Source organism: Engystomops pustulosus, chromosome 1, assembly GCF_040894005.1.
Source record: "Engystomops pustulosus chromosome 1, aEngPut4.maternal, whole genome shotgun sequence".
Lineage (NCBI taxonomy): Eukaryota > Metazoa > Chordata > Amphibia > Anura > Leptodactylidae > Engystomops > Engystomops pustulosus.
In genome coordinates, this window is record NC_092411.1 from 69,884,376 (window position 1) to 69,909,723 (window position 25,348).

General features: G+C 40.0%; 2 protein-coding genes across 3 annotated transcripts; one reads left to right on the forward strand and one right to left on the reverse strand.

Annotated features, from left to right (window-relative positions):
* The first annotated feature begins 1,847 nt into the window (after nucleotides 1-1,847).
* On the forward strand, nucleotides 1,848-6,292 carry MTRFR (mitochondrial translation release factor in rescue). Of its 2 annotated transcripts, none has more exons than XM_072144297.1 (3): nucleotides 1,848-1,976; nucleotides 4,403-4,685; nucleotides 5,526-6,292. In XM_072144297.1, exons 2-3 carry the CDS (start codon nucleotides 4,416-4,418, stop codon nucleotides 5,739-5,741), a joined length of 486 nt encoding a protein of 161 aa, XP_072000398.1. In that variant the 5' UTR covers nucleotides 1,848-1,976; nucleotides 4,403-4,415; the 3' UTR covers nucleotides 5,742-6,292. The 2 variants fall into 2 exon arrangements, with proteins under 2 accessions (XP_072000398.1, XP_072000396.1); XM_072144295.1 differs by having other exon boundaries at nucleotides 1,889-2,025.
* Nucleotides 6,293-7,279: 987 nt separating this feature from the next.
* Nucleotides 7,280-20,454, reverse strand: CDK2AP1 (cyclin dependent kinase 2 associated protein 1). The gene is made up of 4 exons (XM_072144298.1): nucleotides 20,180-20,454; nucleotides 16,484-16,581; nucleotides 14,028-14,154; nucleotides 7,280-11,075 (listed from the first exon to the last, which is right to left on the reverse strand). The coding sequence occupies exons 1-4, from the start codon at nucleotides 20,244-20,246 to the stop codon at nucleotides 11,008-11,010; spliced, it is 360 nt and encodes a 119-aa protein (XP_072000399.1). The 5' UTR covers nucleotides 20,247-20,454; the 3' UTR covers nucleotides 7,280-11,007.
* Nucleotides 20,455-25,348: the final 4,894 nt, after the last annotated feature.

Below are 25,348 nucleotides of genomic sequence, written 5' to 3' on the forward strand. Positions count from 1 at the left end.
CATACAAGGAAAGTTGTTATTGGTTGTTATTATGAGTGGGTTATATACAGGAGTGGGCATTACTGAAAGTGTGAAGTGCCCTGGGTCTTTTACCACCCTAGCAACGCCCCTGACTACAACACACAGTTCTTTAGGGGTTTCACTTGAGCAAATCTGACACTAACCAGAGATGAAGGCATTCAATTTTGATGAATCTCAAATGATGATCTATTATAGACAATAGTTCTAACAATTTTATTAACGCTTACAAATCATAATTTTGATTGCTCAAAAACTAGCAAATTATGATGATAAATTGATACCTCACAACTATGGGGCTAGAGAATGAGGGACAAAATGGCTGGCACACTGCAGATATTTTCATGCCCTATGCAAAGGCTAACCTGCCCCTTGTTCCACCCCCAAGCACAATAAAATATGGCCTCACAGGTCTGCAGACAGTATAAAGCCAACCCCCTTATGGACCCATATAATACTCCCTAATACAACTCAGAAACATATAATGCCCCCTCTTAATTTAATCTTCCTCCTCACACTGTTGTCCCTCTCTTCCCCCATCCTCACATTGTTCCCCCTCTTCTCCACCCCCTCACATTGTGGTTTCTTTCCTCAAGATTGATATTATATTATGCTTGTGGGCGTGAAACAAGAGGCAGGGTAATGGCCATTGTTTAAAGGGAACCTGTCACCAGGGTCCTCATTTTTCACTAATGACCGGTTGCAGAAGCTTATTACACATGCAGTGCAAATCTGCCTTTTCTAAGCATTTGCATTACAATATAATTGTGCGTTATAACTTACTCTTGTTCCCTGACAAAGTCCTGGGGTAGTCACAGGGGCTGGGATTTGGTTCGGATACATTTCAAAAAACCACATGCGCCTTGTCTGTGTTACTCCTCAGAGCTTGGCCCCCACCTTTTGTGCTCCTGTCTAGCTCCTCCTCCTCCTGCTTCTTCTCAGAGGTCACAGCCTGTTCAGCCTGACATCAGTGGGGGAGGAACAAGCTGTACAGGAGCACAAAGATGGAGACAGCCTGCAGCTCAAACAGGTCACATGTTGTTTTTTGAAATGCATCCAAACCAGAGCCCAGCCCCTGTGACTACCCCAGGATTTTGTTAGGGTTCAAGAGTAAGTTATAACACACAATTATATTGTAATGCAAATGCTTAGAAAAGGCAGAGAGGCATGTTTGCACTGCAGGTGTCATGGGCTTTTACAATCTGTGTTTAGTGAAAAATTAGGTCCCTGGTGACAGGTTCTCTTTAAGGTTGGTAGCACACGTGGCGTTTTTAACCTTAATTAAGATAACTGGAAAACTGACAAAAAAACAATGCGTTTTTTAACGAACTGCTTAAAAGGGGGTAAAAACGGGTTCAAAACCTTCACGTATGCCACCACCCTTAGGCGTAAAATTATTTGCAAAGCACCGATTCTTTTGTCTCTCTTTCCATACCATAGGGAGCTATGCTGAATTAACAATAAGACTTTATCATCATAATTTGTTTTTGAGCATTCAATATGATCATTTGTCAGCGTTAATAAACTTTTGCTTACCATTGATCATCATTTGAGATTCAGCAAAAATGAATGCCTACAGCTCTGTTAGTGTTTGATTTGCTCCAGTGAAACCCCTAAAGATTAGAACTGTGTGTTGCAGTCATGGATTTTACTATGCTGCTATGTAAATTCATTACAAGTTAGAATATGGGTCGTTATATCCCCATAAACAAATCTGCTGCTATCAGTTGTTCATGTAATGAATGCATATTTCAAGATATCTCACGACAAATAAAATTACATTTCTGTCGGTACACACACCTTTAAGTGCACGTATGTCTCCTTTGAAGGTGCCATTTTGGGAAGTTACATTACGTAAGAAGTCAATGCTGAGTGGTCCTCGATAAAATGGCCGCCGGTAGAGCCGCTATACCCAGGGACTCGTGACACTCGTTTGTTTCACCCCTCACTGAAAAGAGGTAGGAACTGCAGTGTTAACGCATGCGCTGTGCAGGTCACCTAAGTGTGGTATGTATATACAAGCTCTCATTGGGACAGTTTGTACCTGAAAGGTGATTTAGGTCACAGAATCGCTTTTTCAGGCGTTGTATTAATGGCTTGTCACTTATTTTCCTCCATTCTAGCCATGTGCCCTGTTATCACTGCATCGCGAGAGTACTCTCCATCAGATACTGCCGTAGTAAGGGGAGATACTGTATGAAAGTAGTGCGGGCTGAATGTGGAGCTGTGCCAGCCAATCATGTCTCCGCTGTCACTTCCAGCTATTGTCCTCTGTCTTATGTACCCTGCGCATTCAGCTGATGTGTGTGGCCTTTGTGCTGAATATATCCATTTAAAGGGGTTGTTATTAGCATCAACATTGTAGCTATTGCATCATACAATTTACATACTAGTTATACGGCAGGGAAGTCAATGGAAAGTTACATTGTTATGTAATGTGCCCTTCTATGGGGAGGGGATGATGGGCACATAACCTGGATATTATGTGTGCACATCATTCCTGTATAGCGCCAACATGTTCAGAAGCGCTATTCATGTTCTCATTCGCTGCCCATAACAGGGCACACAATCTAGTTTCTGAAGGAAATCAATAATGCAATGAAATAATTGCTAGCTTCCTTTCATCTTGTTAAATATACAAAAAAACACTATAAAAAGGCATTATAAGGTAATTTGAACTCAGAATAGTACAAATATAGAACTACATCTGATGGCTGGTTCAAGCAGCAACAACATTGTTTAGTAAATTATTTATTACATTATTTTATATTGTTCCCTTATAAAGAATGGCTGGACCATTATACAACCTCTTGTGTCACCCCCTCATCCTCATAGTCTGTAAGCTCTTGTGAGCAGGGCCCTCACTTATATTGTTCCATATGACTGTTTGTTCTTAGTAATGTAATATAGTTGTATATGTCCCCTATGATTTGTAAAGCGGTACGGAATTTGATGGCGCTATATAATTATTATATTTTTATTATCCCACAAAAAACCCTCCTGTGTAGGAAGATTGATATGACCAACTGCAGCAAAACATATAATTTTCAAAATGCAATTAAATCCTTTGGGACTTATCAGAACCAAGGCTGTCCAAATTTTAAAGGGGGTTTCCCATGAATCAAAGTTAGTCCCTATCCACAGGAGCTGACAGAGATTGCTGAGGATTTTGTCCCAGAGCCTTTATTTTGCGCCTGTTCCAACAGATTTACAGAGGGTTGGTGCAACAAAAACCTCAGTTTTCCGACTCAAGGGGGCATGAGGGGGGGCACGATGGGTGTGGAGTGGGCTGGCTTGAGTATTCCTGTCCTGCACACTCTCTTAAATCTGTGGCAGGAGCAGGGCCTTTATCATATACTGACATTTTATAAATGTTTCCTCGTGGGCTTCTCCAGACATGAGTTTTTTGTATACTTCGTGACTTCATTGGCTGAAGGAGATTCCATGATACTCCACTTTCTCTTCCCCCATCCCCCAACATTTAAAATAAGCATAATATTCTCAATAGATTGCAGGCTTATATATAGACTTATCGAGGACATATTAACATGACTATAAAAAATCTAGACTGGGACTATGCAGCTGTAGGAGTGGAAAGATGGCTGCAAGACTCCCCAAAAAGTCATCAGGGACTGGAAATGCCTTCTTGCTGTATGCACTGTTTACATAGATATTTTTACTCTGGAGTAATTGTCAATTAAAAGAAAATAATATGAAATGCCTGCACCCTATTTGAGGCAGAATGTGTAAAAAAAAAAAAAAGACTCATATAGGGACATCTAGGCAGGCTTCTAGGCCTACTCACAGTGAAACCCTCTGCGTGTCCTTATATAAAATCAAACAACACAATACAGAATAAGGCCTCATACACACAAACATTTGTGCAAAACGGGTCACAAACAGGCTGCATCGAGGCTTAAACATAAGACTTGCTCTACATTTTGCGGCACAGTTGTGGTGTGGTGAGACATAGTGCATGCACCGTGACTGGGCACAAAAGAAGTATATGGATGCACAAATGGTGGCTAGCTCACGGCCAAAAAATACTTGTGCATGAAGGCTAAGAGCTGTCTCTATAAATATTGTAATTGCTGAAACTTTCATTTCAATTTTTTTTAATTTACTTTTTCTGGATATTAGGAAAAAAAGATACTAACATAACCTGAACAGAGCTTTGTGATCTGTATGCACTGTACAAAATAAACCTCATATGTGTTTGGTCCTGAACTGAGAAAAATGGCCTAGCTGTGAACCCGTTAAATGGTGTTTAATAATGTAAGCATGCTCATTATATAATAAGGACAATCAAGCATGTTCTGAATATTTAAATTGTAGCATCTTAGAACATATTTATTATTAATAGTAGTTGCCTCTTCTTTTACAGATGTTTCCAATCCATGTCTACTTCCATTGTCTTTTGTTTGTCTAAACTGCTGTCTTGGAAACCATGGATTCCTGGGAAGCAGCTTCAATTCTTAAAACCATGGACTGTGGGTATATTAACCCAGAGAGAACTGACAAAAGATACATCCTCGGATTTACTTGAACTTAATGAGAACGACTTGGAAGAACAGTTTGTCCGCGGACATGGCCCTGGAGGACAGGCTACAAACAAAACCAATAACTGTGTTGTATTAAAACATATTCCTTCGGGCATTGTAGTGAAGGTATGGCAACAGTAAATGCGAAAATGGTAGTTCACATAGGGCAATTTACTGCTGTGCCTGGAAGCCAGAAAAGTCCTTAATTAGTTCTTTTTCTATGCCTTAAAAAGATGTCAAATTGTAACATCCTTTTGTTCTTTTTATATTTGAAACTAAATCACCCAAGAAGAGCATGTTCATTTTGAAGGTCAAATTTGCACTGTGAAGCTGTGGTGGGGCTTTCAGATTTCTCATATTTTGACAGCATTGCACAGAACATTGCATTCAGAAATTCAGCTGTCAAAAATATTTAAACTTTGATGGACGGAGGCAGATCATAATTTTATAATTGTTTGGTGCAGATTTTAATTACATGCAATGTAGCCAGTTCATTATCCTAAGTTCAGGGGATAGTAAAGGAAGTTATGCTGTCATTTGATAGTTGTGCTTAGTATTGCAGCTCACTTCAACGGGACTAAGTAGCTACCAGGCAGATGATAAGTTAAGATGCACGAACACTGAAGATTTACAGGCTGTTACAATGAGAATAACATGTCTTGCCCAACCCCCTGCTCTCTTTCTCCTTCCTTTGCCTGTGTAAACTAGCATCAGTAGGAAGTGTCATGGGAGGGAAACCTGCTATGCTCATTGTAACAGCCTATGAAGCTATAGCACTGAAGGGCTCTAGAATGGTGCCCCAGGGCCCTTCAGGCTCATTAACATAATTATTAAATTTGAGTTTAGAATGAGGCAAAGGATAACACAGTCTCGGTGCCTGGATATATGAGTAAGTGTATCTGGTTTGTAATGATCGATTTTAAAGGTAGATTTCTTGTAAGTAAGTTCCTCTTTATGTTTTTCTAGTGTCACCAAACAAGATCAACAGAGGTGAATAGGATAAGAGCTAGAAGAATACTTCAAGAAAAAGTTGACCTTTTCTATAAAGGAGAAAGCAGTGATATCTTCAAGCATAAAGAGGAGGCAGAACGTAAAAAACAGGAGAAAAGGAAAAAAGCCAAAGATAATTTGGAAAAGAAGAAACAATTCAAAGAGAGGCAGAAATTAGACCTTGAAGAATAAAATGGTGTACTGTAAGAACTACCTCTCAAGACACAAATTGCAATTAGATTGCAAATAACAGGATTGTTCACCCACTGACCCAAAAGGGGAGATTTCTCAGAAGTGTCTCAGGTAAAACTGTTCCAGTTGTCCATGGAAACCAATCAGAGCTCAGCTTAAATTTTATAAACAGCTGTGGGAAAACAAAGACTGAGCTTCGATTGGTTGTCATGGGCAACTAGAACAGTTCTGCTCTCAGACACTTCTGATAGATCTCCCCAAAGTGACTGAAAATACAGATACAAGACTGTTGGGTTTCAATATGTCTGATCCACTACCTGAAGTATCTAGCATAGATGCCTTAATCCTATAAAGTGCAAATACACATTCACTGAGCCAAGAATCCATGTGTATAGGCCCACGTTTTTCAATGTACTTGTGCCTTTTTTTTCTTTTCTCATTTACTTTCAAAATTGTGTGCTGTCTGTTAGATATATCTATTAACAATATCTGCCATGCATTACAGTTTGTGGAAATAAAGTTAGTGTGGCTTACTGCTTGGCGAGGATTTATATACCTTTTATGATTTTCACCTTTCTAGAAATTAACAAAATGCGAGCGGTTTAACCCCTTCCTGCATTTGGATGTTCAATCTCTTCATATTCATTGGCTGTTTGCTGCATAATGTAGCTAACAACCCTTTGGTTGTTAATTATTTAATGCCATCATCACGCTGCACCCCATGATGTCATTACGTTTTGTCAAACTGCCACCATGACAGCCAGGAGTTTGTGTTGAACTCCCAGGCCTGTCTATAAGCAGTATGGGTAACGGTCTGTGATTGCTGCAGAATCCCAATATACTGCACTACATTCCCTCCAGTAAAACGGACTTCAAGAATACAGTATATGATCTATCCACCCTTATTTAAAGAGCATTTACCACCAGGACGAAGGATTGTAAACCAAGCATACCAACATACTGGTGTGTTCCCCCTCTGGCAAGATCTGTTATTCTTTAAGCTTCCTATGCCCTTATTTTTAAGAAAAAAAGCTTTAAAAATTATGTAAATGAGCCTGAGGGGCTCCAGGCGCCATTAACACCTATGTAGCCTGGAGTTCCTCAGGCTTATTTGCATAATTCTAAAAGCCTTTTTTTGTAAAATCCAGGGCATAAGAAGCTAAAAGAAGAGTAGATAGTATCAGAGATGGCAAACACCAGTATGTCAGTGTGCTTGGTTTACAATCCATCATCCTGGTGGTTAAAGTCCTTTAAGAAACCGTATATACATATGTATGATAGAATCGAAAAGTTGTATAGGTATTAGTGCTGAAACAGTCTGACTATCTATCCTACTGCCGAATTACAACAAACAAGTGACTTTACAGCAAAAGAGTAAAATAAAGAAGAAACGTGGGTCTATTTTTCTAGTGATTTGACTTCTAGGGACACTCTATACAGTATATTCTGATGAAGTATTCATAGTATTATAGTAAATAAGGTTAGAAAAGAAAGTTTAACATGTTAAATTAGTCAAACAAGTATATACCATTCAGATCCTTAGTGAAAATAAGCTTTATTACATCAAGTAATAAATACATACAAAGATGCAAATCCTTAAACGTCATTGTTTTTTTTTCACTGACACAGCCTAATGTGATATGCAATAATAACCATAAGATAGATACTTCAATCTACCTATAGAAAATATAGTTGTGCCCTTCTTTGAGATTAAGGAACACGTGCATGTTGGATGGTTAGCTGAGTGTATACATGCAGATGCATAGGTCAATGATACAAACCCATAAAAAAAAGGAGATTCTAAACTGTGATCGTATCAAAACTGAAATCCTCTTTCTCATAATAATCAGGCAATGGTTAAAATAGGTGGTCCCTAGAGTATTTTTTTTCCTCTCAAATTATTTTTGTCCATGGAGCAAATAAAAATAATCACTGCCTAAGTGCAAGGGTAACTTCTAACAACACCAGCGGTGATCCACAGCCATTCCGCAAGCATCAGAAATAAGCCGTAATTGTCTTTTTTCTGATGTGTTTTATGCCACAATTTTGCTGTAATAGGGGGAAGAGCTCAACCTTTACATTGCAATGATTGATTACAGTACATGCATTCTCAGGAATAAGTGACATATCTCTTATTTGCTGGGGACCAAAAGTCTGTAGTGCGTTTCCGCTGCAAATATTTTTCACAATGTGTGTATGGGATTGGCATGGATCCCATTCACTAGAATGCTACTGTAATATGCTGTGGATTAATGTGCAAACCGGTACGTAATACTGATGGCGTACAGATAGCTTAAGAGTAAGGGTGATGCCACACATGGCGTTTTGAAACCGTTTTTGGTCCGTTTTTAAGCAGCCAGTTAAAAAACGCATCCGTTTTTTAAAAACGCATGCATTCTTTTAAAACGCATCAGTTTTTGACAGGTTTTACCAATTATCTTAATTAAAACTGGTCAAAAACTGATGCGTTTTCAAAAAACGGATGCATTTTTTAACGCATGCGTTTTTTAACGGACTGCTTAAAAACAGACTAAAAATGGGTTAAAAACGCCATGTGTGGCATCACCTTTACTGAAACTTAAACTAGATATTCTTAAAATCTGCTGACAGGACCCATAGCTTCTTCAGGGTCCTAACATGCCCCGGAGCACTTGAAGCTCATTATCATATTTTTCACAGCCTTAGCCTGCCATCTGTTTTTCAGGGATCCTCAAACTATAGTCTATAATATATGATTGCTGGCCTTAGGTCGGCGGCAGACGTGGCGTTTTAAACCCGATTTTGGGCAGCTTTTAAGCAGTCCATTAAAAAACGCATGCGGTTTGGACCCATTTTACCAATTCTGTTAATTAAAACGGGTCAAAAACGCACACGGTTTTTTAACGGACTGCTTAAAAACGGCCCAAAAATGGATCCAAAACTCCACGTGTGCCGCTGGCCTTACTTTGCGATACATTACATTGAAATAAACCTCAAATCAAACAACTACTACATTTTTTTGTGCAGGGATTCTGGTGTTTAGTATTTAAAATTCGGTAGTATTTAGTATATTGCCAAGATTTACTATTATGCTTAGTTTGCACTATATGACAAAATTGTGACACTACTTGGGAAAGTGTTTTTATTTCTGTTTTATTCAAAAAGAAAAAAAAACAAGATTCTTGATTTTTGTTTACAGACCAAGATTTAAAAAAGTTGTCTCCACAAACAAAGCTGTTTCTAATGCAGTTTTTGAATTATGTGTGTACCCAAATACAGAGTATTGTTTAAGTTTTTTTTTAGCTTCCAACTGAAAGGAATAGCACTTTCAGCCATGATTTGTTGTTAACATAGATAAAAATTCAGATTTCAAATGTTATTTAGAGCTCATGTAGATGTTTTTGGAGTGCTAGAAGTCCAAAATGGTTTGGGAAATCCTTTCCTATTGTCATCGATGTGTAAGTGACCCAATATTGCATTTCTTCATGTGCAGGAAATCTTAGAGTTAGGGTACTGTTACACAAAACAAGTGTTAAATAGAATGATCAGTTATTTTTCACTTACCCATTGACTTTAATGGGCAAGTTTTTTTGCACGTCTTGGATCATAATACAGACAGTCCCTGAATGAAGGACTTAGACTAATTCTAGTTACAGACAGACAGCTCTGCCAACTAACCTCTCTGGATGCTTTAGTCCCAGGCTACAATGATTAGAAGTAATGTGCCTGTAATGAAGATTTATTGATAATCCTTGTTCCCTTGACTGCATAAAATTTTGAAAATCCAATTTTTTTCTTTCTGGAATTACTATTATAAAATATACACTTCCGATTTACATACAAATTCAACTTAAGTAGAAACTTAAAGAACCTATCTTGTATGTAACCTGGGCACAGATACCATAAAAGTGCGAAATAGTGACCAAAATGGACTGTATCTTGTTGTAAAAAGAAAATTCTATGCAAAACGTTTATTATGAGTTTTCTGTCTGTTCTGACAAAAGTGTAAGGCTATGCAGGAAAAAAAGCGTGGCTTAGCTGAAAAAGGGGGTTTGGTTTACAATTTCCCAATAATCATATAAAAATTCTGCCTAGTCTATACAGTATAGAAATGCACAAAATGCATCCTCCAGCATCAGTCACTGATAAATCTGGCAGGTGTTTAGACTGTCTCGTCTAGTTTTGTCAGAACCATAGATAAAATTTAATTTTTCCACGACAGTTCTCATTCTTCAATATTATTGCAAATCCTGTAGATCACTAAACAAAAAAAAAAGTATGCATGCAAGCTAAACAACCAAAAGTAGCAAAAATATCCTAAACAACATAAAAAAGATGGTTAGCTACTAGAAAAGTGTGGCGGAAGCATTTTGGCCAAAGGTTGACGGACTTTGACCAGGTTGTTGGTCCTTTTAAAATTTGTGGGCCTATTTATGTTTTTTTTTCAGTTTGCACAGCAATTGTATGCATCATTTTTTAAAGAGGACTTTCTAGCATGTTAACTGATTTGCATCCAAGCAATGAGTGCCGTCAACTTGAGCACCTAGTATGATAGTTGTGTCTGGTGGGGAGTTCTGGGTTATAGCAGATAGGCCGGAACCACCTACCTGACAGTATAGAACCTAGCTACTTGTGCTACAACTAGCAGCACTGAGTGCTCTGCAGTAATCAGTGGAGTGACATTTATTAACGAATACTAAGCATTAGAGCAGGTGAAAGGTCCTCTAAGTTCTGTTCATACCATTATTAGGGTAGTTGTCCCTGCATACATAATATGTTATATAACTTCTCTAATCAACTGAATAAACAGTCTGTTCACTCCAAAACTGAAAAGAAAACCTAGAAGTCGATCTTAAGTTGCTTTGTCTTAAAAGGAAACATGGTGGTCAAGATTGCAAACATAAAAACATGCGATCTTGTGAGATCAGCACAAGTTAATAAGTATCTAATAAGAATGCATAAAAGTTGAGAGAACCTGAATATTAATGTACAAGAAAGATGAACAAAATATATAGTAGCTTATGATGCAAGATAGTTATGAATTTCCTTGGACTCTTGGAAAAAGAATCAGAGAGCCTTCAATACTTTGCTATACGTGGAAATTCTGTTTGCTAGTAAAAATTGCATCTCGTGTTTAGCAGCTTTACAGTACATTAGAGGGATCTCCAGAAGTAAGTAAATCCCACTGGCTAAATATTCAGAAAGACTGCCCTGAAGTTTCAAAAAAAAGAAAGAAGAAAATCCGGAATTAGCTTTGTATGCTTCGTGGTGGTTGCATTCGGCAAGGCTAGGATCTGGCGTTTCGCTCTGTCTCAGCCAAACATTCTCGTACCAAACCTCTTGCATGAATGATTCCTGAGGAAGAAGAAAAATGTACAGTTCTGAACAATATATACAGAAAATCAGCATATAAGTTATGTTTGTTTTTATTTGTTTTTCATTTTTTTAATAAGTGCAAACAAAAGTACCCAACGGACCTTACTAACCAAACTACTGTGTTTTGGAAATTTATTTTTAAAGATTGTGTATTTTTCGTCTATATTTTTGTGACATTATATGACTTGTACTCTTCTTTTCCAGTAGTTCACATTTCTGCAGCCTCTATGCCAGTGGTTCTTAACCAGGTTCTAACGAACCGTAGGGGTTCAATGAGTTTGGCGGAGCCTCCACCACACAGATCAAGACACACACATATTTCATTTATCACTAAAGAAGGGTTTGGTGAATGTGCATATGAAACTGGTGGGTTCAGTACCTCAAACAAGTTTAACCCTTTCACGACCGGGGGTGCGTGGGGGGTGCATGGCGCCACCATCACGCTCCCCGTGACGTAATCGGGGAGCAGCAATCCATCACCATGACAGCCTCTGGTCTTCCGAAGACCCGAGGCTGTCTAGTTTTAACCCTTTCATTACAATGTGCTATCAGCATGAATGAGGAGGAAAATCCCCATATACTGCCATACACTAGTATGGCAGTATATAGTAGGATCAATTGGACAACCTAGGGTTAAAGTACCCTAGGGAGTCTGAAAAATAGTAAAAAAAAAAATAATAATAAAAAAACCTAAAAATTCAAATTACCCCCCTTTCCCACGACCTGATATAAATATAAACTGTGAAAATCACAAACACATAAGGTATTGCCGCATCTGAAAATGCCCGATCTATCAAAATATAATGAAGTTTTTTCACTGCATTTAACCCAGTAACGGAAAATAGCGCCCAAACTCGAAAATGGCCCTCTTTTGCCATTTTGAAAAATATACAAAAATCAAAAAGTGATCAAAAGGTCATACAGTCCTAAAAATGGCATTGAAAACTTCATCAGAAGTTGCAAAAAATGACATTTCTACACAAGTTTTTAATTTTTGTAAATGTATGAAAACATTATAAAACCTATACAAATTTGGTATCCCCATGATCACACCAACCCAAAGACTAAAGTAGACTGATTATTTGAGGCGCACCGTAGAATCCAAGCCCACAAAAAAATAAGGTTTTTCACTGCATTTTGAATTTTTTTCCTGCTTCTCAGTACATGGCATGGAATAATAAATACCATCACTATGGAGTGCAATTTGTTATACAAAAAACAAGCCGCCACACAGCTCTGTATGTATAAAAATTAAAAAGTTATAGATTTTTGATTTCTGGGAGTGAAAAATGGAAATGAAAAAACAAAAAAGGGCAAGGTCCTTAAAGAGTTAAGAAGCACTGCTCTATGTGTACTTTAAATATGAGTTGATGGGTGGATACCTAGCTTCTGTAGATCAGCTCCTCCCCCCTCCCCCCCAAATATGTAATCTGACAAATCTGTAAGCTTCCTTGTGCTTCACTGCCAAAATGTAGCCATAGGATATATTCACAGGTCAGTGAAAATCAAATGCAAATATATCTTTATTTAATTAACAGCACCCAATGAAACATGAAAATGTATACGTTGTAGTAAAGAAAAATAAACGCCACAAAAAAAAAAAAGTGCAAAAAAGCGTAAACATTTTTTCAGGCTTTCTTGAATGCTGCAAGAGTCATTGTGTAGACTAATAGATTTGTGAGCACACATCATCAAACAATTTATAGCCAAAATCGGATTCACACATGGAAAAACATGATGATTTGGAGCAGAGTCTGGGACTAAATATGAGTGTAGTAAGGTCTATGTGATAATTAAAGACAATGAGGGGAATTCATTTAAACTGGAGTTTTGAATGCCAATCCTAAAATTTCCCAATGGCACTTTGGTGCCTATATCTACCAGAGGCTTGGGCTTCTAAGTAGATATGGTTATGGGCACAATCTTCGCCAGGTCGCCTCCCCAAAAAAGGTGTACAAGTCAGAAAAACAGTGAAACTGAGTGGACGGGGAGATTTATGTGCCTTCTCTGCCAGTTTTCAGGCATAAAATAATTTCCCCAATAGATCTCACTATAATGGAGGAGGAGGGTGCTTAAAGGGGTTTTCCCCCTTTAAGCATAAAGGTAAAATAAAAAGTTATAGAATTTTCCGATATACTTTCTGTATCAATTCCTCACGGTTTTCTAGATCTCTGCTTGCTGTCATTCTATAGAAAGCTTCTCTGTTTACTTCCAGTAGACAGAAATCTGACCATGGACATATGGGGCAGATTTACTTACCCGGTCCGTTCGCGATCCAGCGGCGCGTTCTCTGCAATGGATTCGGGTCCGGCCGGGATTCACTAAGGTAGTTCCTCCGCCGTCCACCAGGTGTCGCGCTGGAATGCCCTGAAATTCACCGGCCTATACCTGGTGAAGGTAAGTGTAATTTTCGCAACACATTTTTTTTCTTAAATGCGGCGGTTTTTCCGAATCCGTCGTGTTTTCGTTCCGCCACGCCCCCCCGATTTCCGTCGCGTGCATGCCAGCGCCGATGTGCCACAATCTGATCGCACAGCTCTGATTATTCTTTGTGTTATAATGAGCTGTGCACCTGAGGGACCATGGTCAGATTCCTGTCCACAGGAAGCAAGCAGAGATCTAAAAATCAGTGAAGAATTGATACAGAAAGTATATTGGAAAATTGTCTAACTTTTCATTATACAAACAAGATTAATTTGCTGAAATGGGAATACCCCTTTAATGTGGCCCGTGTAAACGGAGATCTAGCAAACTACAAAATTAAAAGTATTTGAGAAAAGTTACCCTAAAAGCTCTAGGCATTAGTGGCACAAAGCATTGTCGCCATTCCAAGCTATGAAGCCCATTAACTTATTGTTATTTCTACAAATAGTATACAAGCATTTGTAGTATATATGAAAGCCAGTGTAGTAATAACCTTTACAATCTTACCTCGTTTTAGTCTCTCCATCGCACTTTTACTACCAGCGTAAGTTGGTCGGATTTCTTTACCTAGCTCTTCTATGATGACCAGGAGTTCTGCGTACTTACTTTGGGGGACTTGATTACTAGATGTACCCTGTGACAATAAAATAATGTTAACAAAAATGTTTACAAAGTTATATTAGTACTATCAAACATATAGCCAATAAAATCCAATGTTATCTTTGTGCTATTTATTATTCCAGACATAAGAATAATGGGTTACCATTAAAGAACATCTACCATCAGACTTCCTCATGGTAGATTACGATTACTTACTGTCCCGTCCCCGCATGAAGCAAGCTTTCTTATAACTTTGTGTGGTCGCACAAAGAATCATTTTATTACACATTCAAATTAGCCTGTGGTGCTCTGCCGAGTGTCACCAGGCTTCGCCATAATAGAATTTATTCACCCCTCTCTTGCACTTGCATTGGGCAGCGAGCTGGCACTGCCTTCTTGCTGCCCAGTACAAGATTTGAAGAGAGAGCCAGTGATGCCACCAGCTCTAAAAACGCTCTCAGGGCGGTATCAGTCTCCCCGAGGCGTGATTTATTTATTATATTATGGCGGATCCTGGTTATACTCTGCAGAGCACCACAGTCTTGGGAAAAGAATTTTATTACATATCCAAAGAAATGTGACCATGCTACACAAGGGAACAGGACGGGGAGGTAAGAAATAATCATCTATCCATCAGGTAATCTGATGGTAGACGTCCTTAAAGGGGTTTTCCCACAAACAAAAGTTAGGTCCTATCCACAGAATTGGGCCTAACTTGCTGATCGGACCCCTTGTTTTAGTGATCTGTGGAGGGGTCTCATCACTGAGACCGCCACAGATCACAAAAACAATGGGTCCGATGGGGTCCCACGTGCCGCCTTCGGATCCCTGGTCGATCCATCAGACTAATGGAGCAGACAGTAGTGCATGACCGTTCTGCTCCATTAATCTCTATGGAGCTGATGGAGATCGCCGAGCTCAGCCGTGTGGATAGGGCCTAACTTTTCTTCGTGGGAAAACCCCTTTAAAGCTTCAGTATGTTGGGGTCAGTTTAGTATCACAAGATAACACCAAATCAATGTAAATATTATTTATTTGGATTTGGGTAGCGGCTGCAGTTTTCTAATCTTTTTTTAGAGTAGTAAAATGATTAAAGTATTGGAAAGAAACTTAACATTAGATTTGACATCATTTTTATATTGTGGGTGTATTGTTTTATAGTGTGCATCTTTGGAGGCTGCATAAGCAAGTTTCTTATCTTTCTGTGTGTGTTTAAACAGCACTGGCAGTGAGGATTAACCCCTTTACTGTCATCTTTTGTTTAAATATAGTGCTCATAGCATACTACAGCCAGGGAAAGAACAGACAGGGTAAATAACATGTGTTTAAACAATAGGAGAAGAGATGAGAGACCCATCTTTCATTCATGTAGACAGATTTGCCATAGCAACGTAGAAGTAACATTGTAACTATGGAGCACTTTGCAGTCTGATTCTTTACAAATTAAGGCTACATTCACACTATACATAGACGGCAATGGGTGCACTGCACCATACCGGAGCGTTACGGTGCGGCACACGTGTGGCATCGTACCGTTCCGAGGCCGGGAGACAGATAGGACATGTACTTTCTTTCTCTGGAATACGGTGCCATGTTTGCCTATGGAAAGGGGTGGGGGTGAGCAGCACTCACCTCCTCACCCCCTCCTCCTCCTCTCCCCGGCACATGTTAGTGTGAATATAGCCTAAGGATAATTTCTTAATGAAGTATATTTAAAAAATGTTTACAGCACTCCCCACTACACAATATCAAAGATTATCTGAAATGATGACTACACTTTAAATAATAGGAAAAATAAAAATGGGAAATACTGTATGTTCAAAAATGATTCTTCCTTGGTGGACTACACCCTTAGAACTGTATTAACTGAACAAACTGTAATAGAACCCATCCAGAATAGAATTCTAGATTAACAAAGCTATGAGACTATAGCAAGTATAGAACAAATTTCCATCCTTATAAAGAAGAAGACAGGTCCAAAAGAAGACAAACGTTTGTTGCAATTTTATGATCAGTATTTTACAATTAACTATCAATCGAAACATCAGCATTGAAATCTGAACAAGAAATTCAACCTCATTTGTTCCGATTTTCAGCGGGGTATTTGATGAAGATGCGCATCTTGTATCGCCTGACCATAAACTTACCACAGCACATGGTCTCAGGTGGTAACAAGGGTTGAATAGATTTCTTTTTATTATGCTAGTCATACACACTAGGTATCTCTCCCGATCTCCAGGATTATATCCTGACTGGTTACCGTATATTGTTTACCTTGAGATAAGTGTCGCTTTTATCTGTTCCCACCATACTGTATGTTTACTGTGGTATTGTGTCAAACAGTGGGGCAGTTTTTATTTTACCTGTGTATATCCTAGAGATGGAGGTCCATAATCATTCACCAGCTGTCTGTATTGTGCAGATGATGCCATGCTAGTAGAAGGAGAATGTGCACTTACAGCTGCGGAAAAACATACAGTGCATTGGGAGTAAATCTTAGCATAAAAATAACAATATCAGTGATTCAGATGATTTAAGAGATGAATAATGTGTGTACTAGTAATCAATTGTACCTGCTCCACTAAAAAAAACCATGAAGTAAGGTCCTTGAGGAGTTAGACTGACCACAGAGGTGCCCTATGAATCAAGGACTGTGCAGTCACAGACCAACCACAGTGCCAAGGACTGTGAAATATGATACATGGAGTCCCATCTTCTGCATTTTGGTCAGTACGTAAACCTGGCCAGCACACAGGCCCTTCTTCACAGACAGAAAACTGATTGCATGCTGGCGGGATTTCCTGGGCCAAATCTCGGACCACTGGACTAAATTGACCTGTTGAGTCAGTCAGTCTAGTAATACATAGTTCAGTAATCATGCCAGCACGTGGTCGCTCATGGACAGGAGGCCTCAGGATTTGGTCTATTTGGTGGGAATGTTGCTTTTAAGTGAACCGCTCACCAGGTCTCCTAATGCAGGTCCTCCTCTGCCTGCTCAATGCACATAACTGGAAGAAGGGAGGGGTGAGGGAGTTGGATGAGTGTGGAGGAGAGGAGACTGATACAGGCACGCATGAGCTGCAGCTGCTCCCCCTTCCCTGGGATTCACCACATGCCACTGGCAGGGTGCCAGGTAATGTAAACTAAAATATTATAAACTACTGAAATGATTCAGAATGCTGAGAAATTCATTTTTAAAATCAGCATAGCATAGGCCAGTGATGGCTAACCTATGGCACTGGTGCCAGAGGTGGCACTCGGAGCCCTTTCTGTGGGCACCCAGGCCTTCACCAGAGAAGACTCCAGGTATCTTCCTGCAGTCCCAGACAGCCCAGGACTTGCTGTGCACAGAGCTATTTTAAAGTGACAGCTCTACCTGGGACTATTTTCTGCTTTATTGGTGTCCTCAGGTGCTGGTATCAATGAAAGCTGTGACAGAGAAGGGAGTATAAATCACAAATTAAATTTCTGTGTTGGCACTTTGCGATAAATAAGCGGGTCTTTGTTGTAGTTTGGGCACTCAGTCTCTAAAAGGTTCGCCATCACTGGCATAGGCTATTGGAGCCTGTCACCAGCTAAGAATTACATTCCAGGTGACGGCTGCACCCCTGGGGGTCATTTCCACTTTATACTTCTTTTCTCCACTGTAACTGGGTTATCTTTAACAGCAATTCCACATTGGGATAGATGTCATCAACAGAGCTGAAATGGGTCTAGACCCAATATCGTCCCATGCAGGATACACATGACTGCTGGGTCCTACTGAGGCACCAACCCTACATACTGCTCTCCCAGGAGAAGACAACTGCCTATGATATAAATATATCATGGTAGTTTTATATGGCTATGGTATATTGCTATAACAGGATACTTGTGGTGTACTATGAATTTCTCTTTTTATAATGGGGAACTATGGAATACTCATCCCACTACAAAGGCACACTTTTGCTTCTCCCAATCACATATGGGATCTAAAAGCTTGCGGTTGAGAACAAACATGTGGTGTGCCGATAAACAATGCAGAAACGTGTGGTGCTTGTTCCCTCACGCCGCTGGGGCAAGATCCACCCTGTTGTCCTTGAATTGCGTTTCAAAATGTGAATGCAGCCTAACAGTCTAGGACAGTGGTTCTCAACTTTATTATGGTTATGACCCCTTTTGGACCCTTTTAAAGGTGTCGCCTAAGACCATTGGAAAACACATATTTTCTATGGTCTTAGGAACTGAGACACCGCCACTCCCAGAAAAGACTTGCTAAAGTCCATACTAGCAAACGTAGAATTAATGGCATCTATGTCTTGTAAAATGCAGATACCATTGATAGGGAAGCGCAGCAGAGACAGTCACGTGATTACGTCATCTGTAACAATTAATTGAGGGATATAAGGGGAGACCTTTATATTTATTCAGGGGTGGTAAATAAGGGTGTGGTATAGATGTATTGGGGGGAATATATATAAGGGGCTGCTGCTGCACCCCAATATAAATAGAAAGCATCTACCTAATACTTATAAAGTACCTCCCTTACAATTTTAATAAACTAATTTTATGGTTGGGGATCACCACAACATGAAGAACTGGTTGTTTACAGGCGCTCCCCTGATACAGCACCGAATATAATGCTGTACCACACCACAGAAGTGGACACATGGGAGCACCTGCATCTGTAAATAAACAGTGGCACAGCAGGGCTAAGGTGCGGGACAACAAGAGAGCAGATGTCAGGCGAAGGGGTTTTTTTTTTTTTTTTAACAGCCCACCCCCAAATATATAATTGTTTTAAAGCCCAGACAACCTCTTTATAGTTAGGGGTTCAGTATTAGGGAGGTTGAGCACCGCTGGTCTAGAAGAATCCGCTACATTCCACTAGTGTGTGGGACAATGTGGTCCTTGTGCAAAAAAAAAAATACAAACCAGAGTTCATGTCAAAATAATGCCAAAATGTAAAGAAGTTTATGAAAGTTTCTGTGTCACTATGTCTCATTGCATTGATAATTATATGGTGCTGACATGACACTGCAGTCACACATTGCATCTCAAAACACATTGCAACAGCTGAGGAGAGATTTGACTCATTAAACTGCTGTTAACACTTGGGTTTACAAAACACACACAACAAATACACAAGTTAATGCAATGTTAACAGATCCGTTAACAGTTGCGGTTTTTAAACGCAAATGTTAACAGCTGCTTAATAAGGCAAATCTCTCTCCAGCTGGTGCAATGCATTTGAAACGCAATAGTTAGACGCGACGTGTGACTGCGCCCTTGGAGCGTGTTTGCATGTTTACCACGTTTGGCGGGTTTGAATCTGTTTTTATTCATTCGTGGAAGTTTAAGCAACTGTGAAAATGTTGCTACAGGATTCAAACCAGCCAAACACATGGTAAACCTGCAAAAACGCATGCGTTTTCAGTGCATTTAAAAACACACCAAGAACTAACCAAGGACGACTCCCTAAGTGACCAGCCAAAAACTAAGCTCTGTTGCTATGAAGGTGAAGTAGAGAGCGCCCTGTCTTTGTGATATCGCATGGACTGGGCAGATCACGTGCGGGAGAACAATAAGCAGCACATTCCCGGGAAGACGTAGACAATAAATGGTTAGTAGTAGTAGTCAGGGGCAGGACTGCCTCCCCCCTCCTATTCTCAGTGATTAGAAGCGCCCTGCAGTACCACGAGCGGCCAGCAGAGGTCTCCGCCAGGCTCGCTTGTTTCAGATCAATCAGCAGCCCTGGGGAGCCGATCATGGAGACGCTGAAACGGACTTGATCAAAGGGCTCCTGCTGATCCATGGATGCCGCGCCTGTCACCGGGGCCACGGACTGGCCGCCCGCCTCCCCCAGAGCCGCTCCGGGAGCGCCGCTCTCTCGGGCCTGTCCTCCAGCCGGCGAGGAAGCACGCTAGTGCCAGGATGTGACCTTATTCCACCGGCCAACACATCAACTCCAGGCTGGGGCTCTCCCCAGGTATCTCCATCCACGTCCCTCCTCCCCAGTCACCCGGGCCTGAGCCCCGGTCTCCCCCTGACTAAGTTGCCCACTCTAAGCGCTCACTTACCCGGAGCCCCGTGGTTGCCGTGCAGCTGTGCGTTCAGGTTGGGCTTGTAAGACATTCCCAGAGACATGACTGCCGAGAGGAGAGCAGATCACCCACAACAACAAATAAAATGTCCTGAAATCCACTGAAGCGTCTCTTGTCTGTCTCCCTCAGACACTTTTTGTTGTTTACAGCGGCGGCACCGGCAAATATGGCGTCACTTGTACTGACACCCACAATGCAATGAAGACTCCAGACACCATGTCCCTCCACAGACCCCCAGTCACCCGCACCCTGGGGGGCTCCAGCCCAAAATTCACCTCACAGATGTGCTTTTTGTAACCCTTTCTTCTGATACAGACATTTTCCCTGCACTAGGCTCACGCTGGCGGCTCATTTACATTGCAATTTCTGCTTTTGTCACCAAACTTACACATTTTGTCCAGATTTAAGAAATGGAATTTTTTTTTTTTTATTGAACTTTTCACAACTTTTTTTTTCCCCCAAGGTAGATATTTTTTGTTCTCTTAAAAAAAATTACATTTTGAAAATGAGGAGTTTTGGAACTTTTAGTTTTATTTTTTTTCTTTAAGTTTTTTTTTTTTTTTTTTTGCTATTTTATATAAATGTTAACATTTTTTATTGGACTAGTATTGGAGACCACTAATGTTATTTTGTGTAAAATTATGCAAAGAAATATGAGGTAATTTAGATTTTAGATAATATTTTAAATATGTACTTTACTGATTTACTAAAATTTATTTTTTTTAATTTTTTTTTGTGTGAAGAGATTGCAGGACAGTTTTGCTCCATAAGGTATAAAATTATTCAAAAATATAGACTTTGAGCTTTTTATCCAGTTATTGCTGAAAACGACTTAACAAGATCATAGATGTAGTATTTGTGTCCTGAAAGACCCCCGCATCTTTACGTATTCTCTAAAGCCCCCAAGGGAGAAGTCAGATACAATTCCTTGTATGTAGCTGAACATATTGTGAGTAAATCTAGATTTCCCCATCCTGTAATGTCATTCATTGTGGTGAAATTGCACATTATTGTGAGGTAGTAAAATGCCTGCTCCTTTATTCCGGAGGTTCCTCGTATACAGTGTGAACTAGGTTTATGTCTCGGATGAATGATTTTGTCAGTATTAACAGCCATTTTGTGACGTATAGGCTCAGAGCAGCTAATGTGACTGGAAGAGAATAAAAGAGAGCAGAAGATGGATGTCAGCAAAGAGCAATCACTGCATAATCTTCTCTTTATGTAACCTGTATGGTGGGGCATTCACATGCATCTCATTCAGCTGCCGTGCAGACATCTATAGCAGCAAATAGGTCAATGCTAAGCACAGGATTTCTTTCACAATTTTACTCCATGTTACACCAGGAAATGAATATTGAAACATGTATAAATTGTATTCCAGGCAAATCACTATTGTCTTCAGTGTTTCCTAAGTGTAGCTAATCTGTGCAGAGCTCATGTCCTCAATGCTTTTGCTCTGGGTTCTTTGTGACTATTTTCCCTCACACATCCAAGTGTTTAGATTCTTAAGTGTTGAGATTACAAACAGCGGAATTTAATGCAGATTTCTGTTGGAAAATCTGTATCAAGTTCCATGTGTCAGTATTTAAAATTTAGAGGTGCCCCCCATTTTCCAGTAAGTTTCTACCCCAAAACCTGCATAAATAGAGGGCATGCTACTTTTTTTTTTTTTCCTTCCCCCACTGGGCCGTTCCTCAATGAAATGCATAAAAGGTGGATTTAGAAACGGGGTTTTCAGGTGGCAAATCTTTATCAAAACCCACCTTGTGAACTGGATCACAGAGTTTTTGGTAGCCATAGGGCAGTGATGGCAAACCTTTTAGCGGCCGAGTGCCCAAACTGCAACCCAAAACCCCCTTATTTATTGCGAGGTGCCAACCAAAAATTAAAGCAGTAACTTATTGCTCCCTGTTCCTCAACAACGTTCGATCATATTGGCCTCATGAGGACAAGATGTAAAATTTGTTTCATTTAGCTTCTTTCCAGTGTCCCTCTGTACACAGAGAATAGTGGAGCAGCAGAAGGTCATCCAAAGATAATTTGCCCCTGTCTACTCATTCTCCTCTTCCTACATTCCCAAGTAGCGAAGTAAGTATCACTTTAATATATGACTGAAAGCAGCATCATTTAAGTTGCTTGGAACTGCAGGAAGATTCTTTGAGTCCTGTCTGGTGTGCTGGGGTGATGGCCCGAGTGCCCACAAAAAGGGCTCTGAGTGCCACCTCTGGCACCTGTGCCATAGGTTCGCCACCACTGCCATAGGGGATGCAAAACTTTCCAATACACCTTTTCTTTGTGTAATCGCTACAACTGCTTTTTGGCTCACATCTAGCCTACATCTGTGCATTATCGGGTTGCAGACTACAGGCTTGCAGTTGCCTTTAAGGAGCCGACTGTCTTATTATTATTGTATGAGTGTCTACTTGAGCCGCTCAGTAGTTACATTTATACTGTGTTAGCCAATTCAGGGCAACCACAAACCTATGTTGTTAAATGACCCCACCAGGGTTAATGTGCTCATCCCCCAAAAAAACAACCAATACTCAGTCACCCCACAGCAACCACAGTACCCCTAAAGATGCTACAGTACCCCCCCCAGAGCCACCTTAGTGTCCCCCCACAGATGCCAAAGTCCACCCCAAAGCTACTGTGAGTTCATCTACAGTGCCCCCCACAGCTGCCACAGGGAACCCCATAGTAGTCACAGTGCACCCCATAGATGACATCACGTCTTCCAGCTCCAGAGACGGCACGTACAGCCGTTGTCCAGAGGAGTAACGAAGATGAAGACCGCTGCATCAGAGGGTGGGGAAATAGTTACCCCTATGCTGCACTCCTGAGTAGGTGCAAGGATGTTGGCTGGATATCACATCCGGCCAGCGTGCCTTTTGTTTGACACCTGTGTTATAGGTGCATCATATAAATGGCTACATAATTAGGAAAATGAATTCTAAAAGTCAAGGTGGGGCATGGAGAAAGCGCTGTTTGTTTTTGTTTTTTTTGTGTTTTTTTTTTTTTTTCTTTTTAGAAGGCAGATTTGGCTGGATAAATTTTTAGCTGCCATGACGTATTTGAAGTTCCCCTTAGGTGCAGGTCAACATCTGCAAATGGTTTGTATATTCTCTTTGTGTTTTGCGTGGGTTTCCTCCCACACTCCAAAACATACTGGTAGGTGGATTAGATTGTGAGCCCCACTGGGGACAAGGACTGATTTGGAAAGCTCTGTGCAGCGCTGCGTAATCTGTGTGCGCTATATAAATAAAGGAATTATAACAAGAATAGAATCCCCTAACAAGTGACCTCATTTTGGAAACTATACTAAACTATACCCTCTGTTGAATTTCTTGAGGGGTATAGTAGGAAAATTGCTCCTATGATTGTTTCACACAGGTTTTTTAAAAATGCACAGTGAAATTTACAAATAATCTTTTCCAATTATTGCCATGTTTTCCATTTTACTAGGTCTAAAAGAGACGAGACTTCCCTTCGTTCCCTACACAATTTATTATAAATATGTTAATACCCAAAGGGAAAGAGCACTACTTTGCTGGGTAATTTTAAGGTGCTTAACCCTGAGATACCATAACAAAGGAATCCCCACAGAGGCGGTAAACTTTTCAGGTTATTTACTAAGCGGTATAGTGGCCATTTAGACCAAACGGGTGCTTTTAAAAATGAATGTGAAAAGACTGTTGGCGAATTTTTACCTTAAAAATGCACCAAGAACTCTATTCATTTTGAGCCCTGTTGTATTAAAGTCTCTTTTAACAATTTACCGTGCAGATGCTCTGAATCGAAATGTAAAACTAAATCCCAACCAGTGACTCCATTTTTTAAATTACACCCCTAATTGACTCTATTAAAAGAAATACTGAGCATTTTTACTCCACAGTTATTAATGACTGCACAATAACACATATTGTGCCTTCTTCATGCAAGTATGTAAAGTCAGCTCTCAATTTATTATGTCGTGTTTCTAGATTTAAAGGAGATCTACTATCAGATTTACTGATGGTAGACTGCCCATACTACCTTACTTGCTCTTTCTTTTATCTAGGGGACATCCATATTCTTCTAAAAGAGACTTTATAAAAATGTGCAGATGAGCCTGATCCTGCCTTCTTCTTCACGTACAGCAAGTGCCATTGTGATATATAGGCGAGACCAGGCTGCAATGAACAGAGTAGTGCCGCGCGTATATTATCAGATGGGGGATCCAAGAGGCCCTTCAACCTATGTCACTGGAGAGCCTCTTGGCGCCGTTGTTCATCTGCATATTTTTATGCAGCTAAAAAGTTGGATTAGAAAAATCAGACTGTCCCGGACATGAGAACAACAATGCCAACCCCTAGATAAATAAAAGAGCAAGTAAGTTTGGGCAGTCTACCATCGGTAATCAATGGTATATGTCCTTTACCAAACAACGTGTGGTACTAAACTTATATCTAGTAATATAACAGGCTCAGGAGTGAAATACAGCAATGCACTGTAGATTTTTGTTTTGTGTTCTGGGCATGTAGTGATGGGCTTGCAGGCGCCGAACCTGGGCTTTATGTGGTTTGTATTGATTGTTGTTAAGGTTTTATTTGTATTATGTTTTATTCAAGTCATGTTGTAATCGGTGTACATATTGTATATAGTGGGGTTTGGGACATAGCGTTAGGTTGGGAGGGGAGTGATGGTGGTGGTACTTATGAACTGACCTTGGGCACTGGTCTGGACTACTTAACGCAAACTTTGGACGTTAGACCAGTGTCTGGGGGGAAGGGGAGGGTGCGGGTGATGGATTTAGTTTAGTGTAGTATTATGTGTATTCTCTGTTTGTTATTATATATTTATAAAAAAAAAAAAATGGGTGTGGGGTGGTTTGTTATTAGAGGTTGTGGGGTGGGTTTATGTATATTTATGGTCATTTATGTTTATTTGTGGGTGTGGCTTGTCTTTGTTTATTGGTTTGGTTTAGGATGTAATAATCGGTTGGGTGGGGGTTGTGGTATTTGTTGTATATTCATTTTGGTGTATTGTAAGTTATTGTTTTTTCTAGGTGTGAATGTGGCTGGACCATTAGGTAAGATATTGTATATATTGTATATTATGTTTGGTTTGTGTTATGTTTTTTACTTTTATATAGATATAATTTTGACC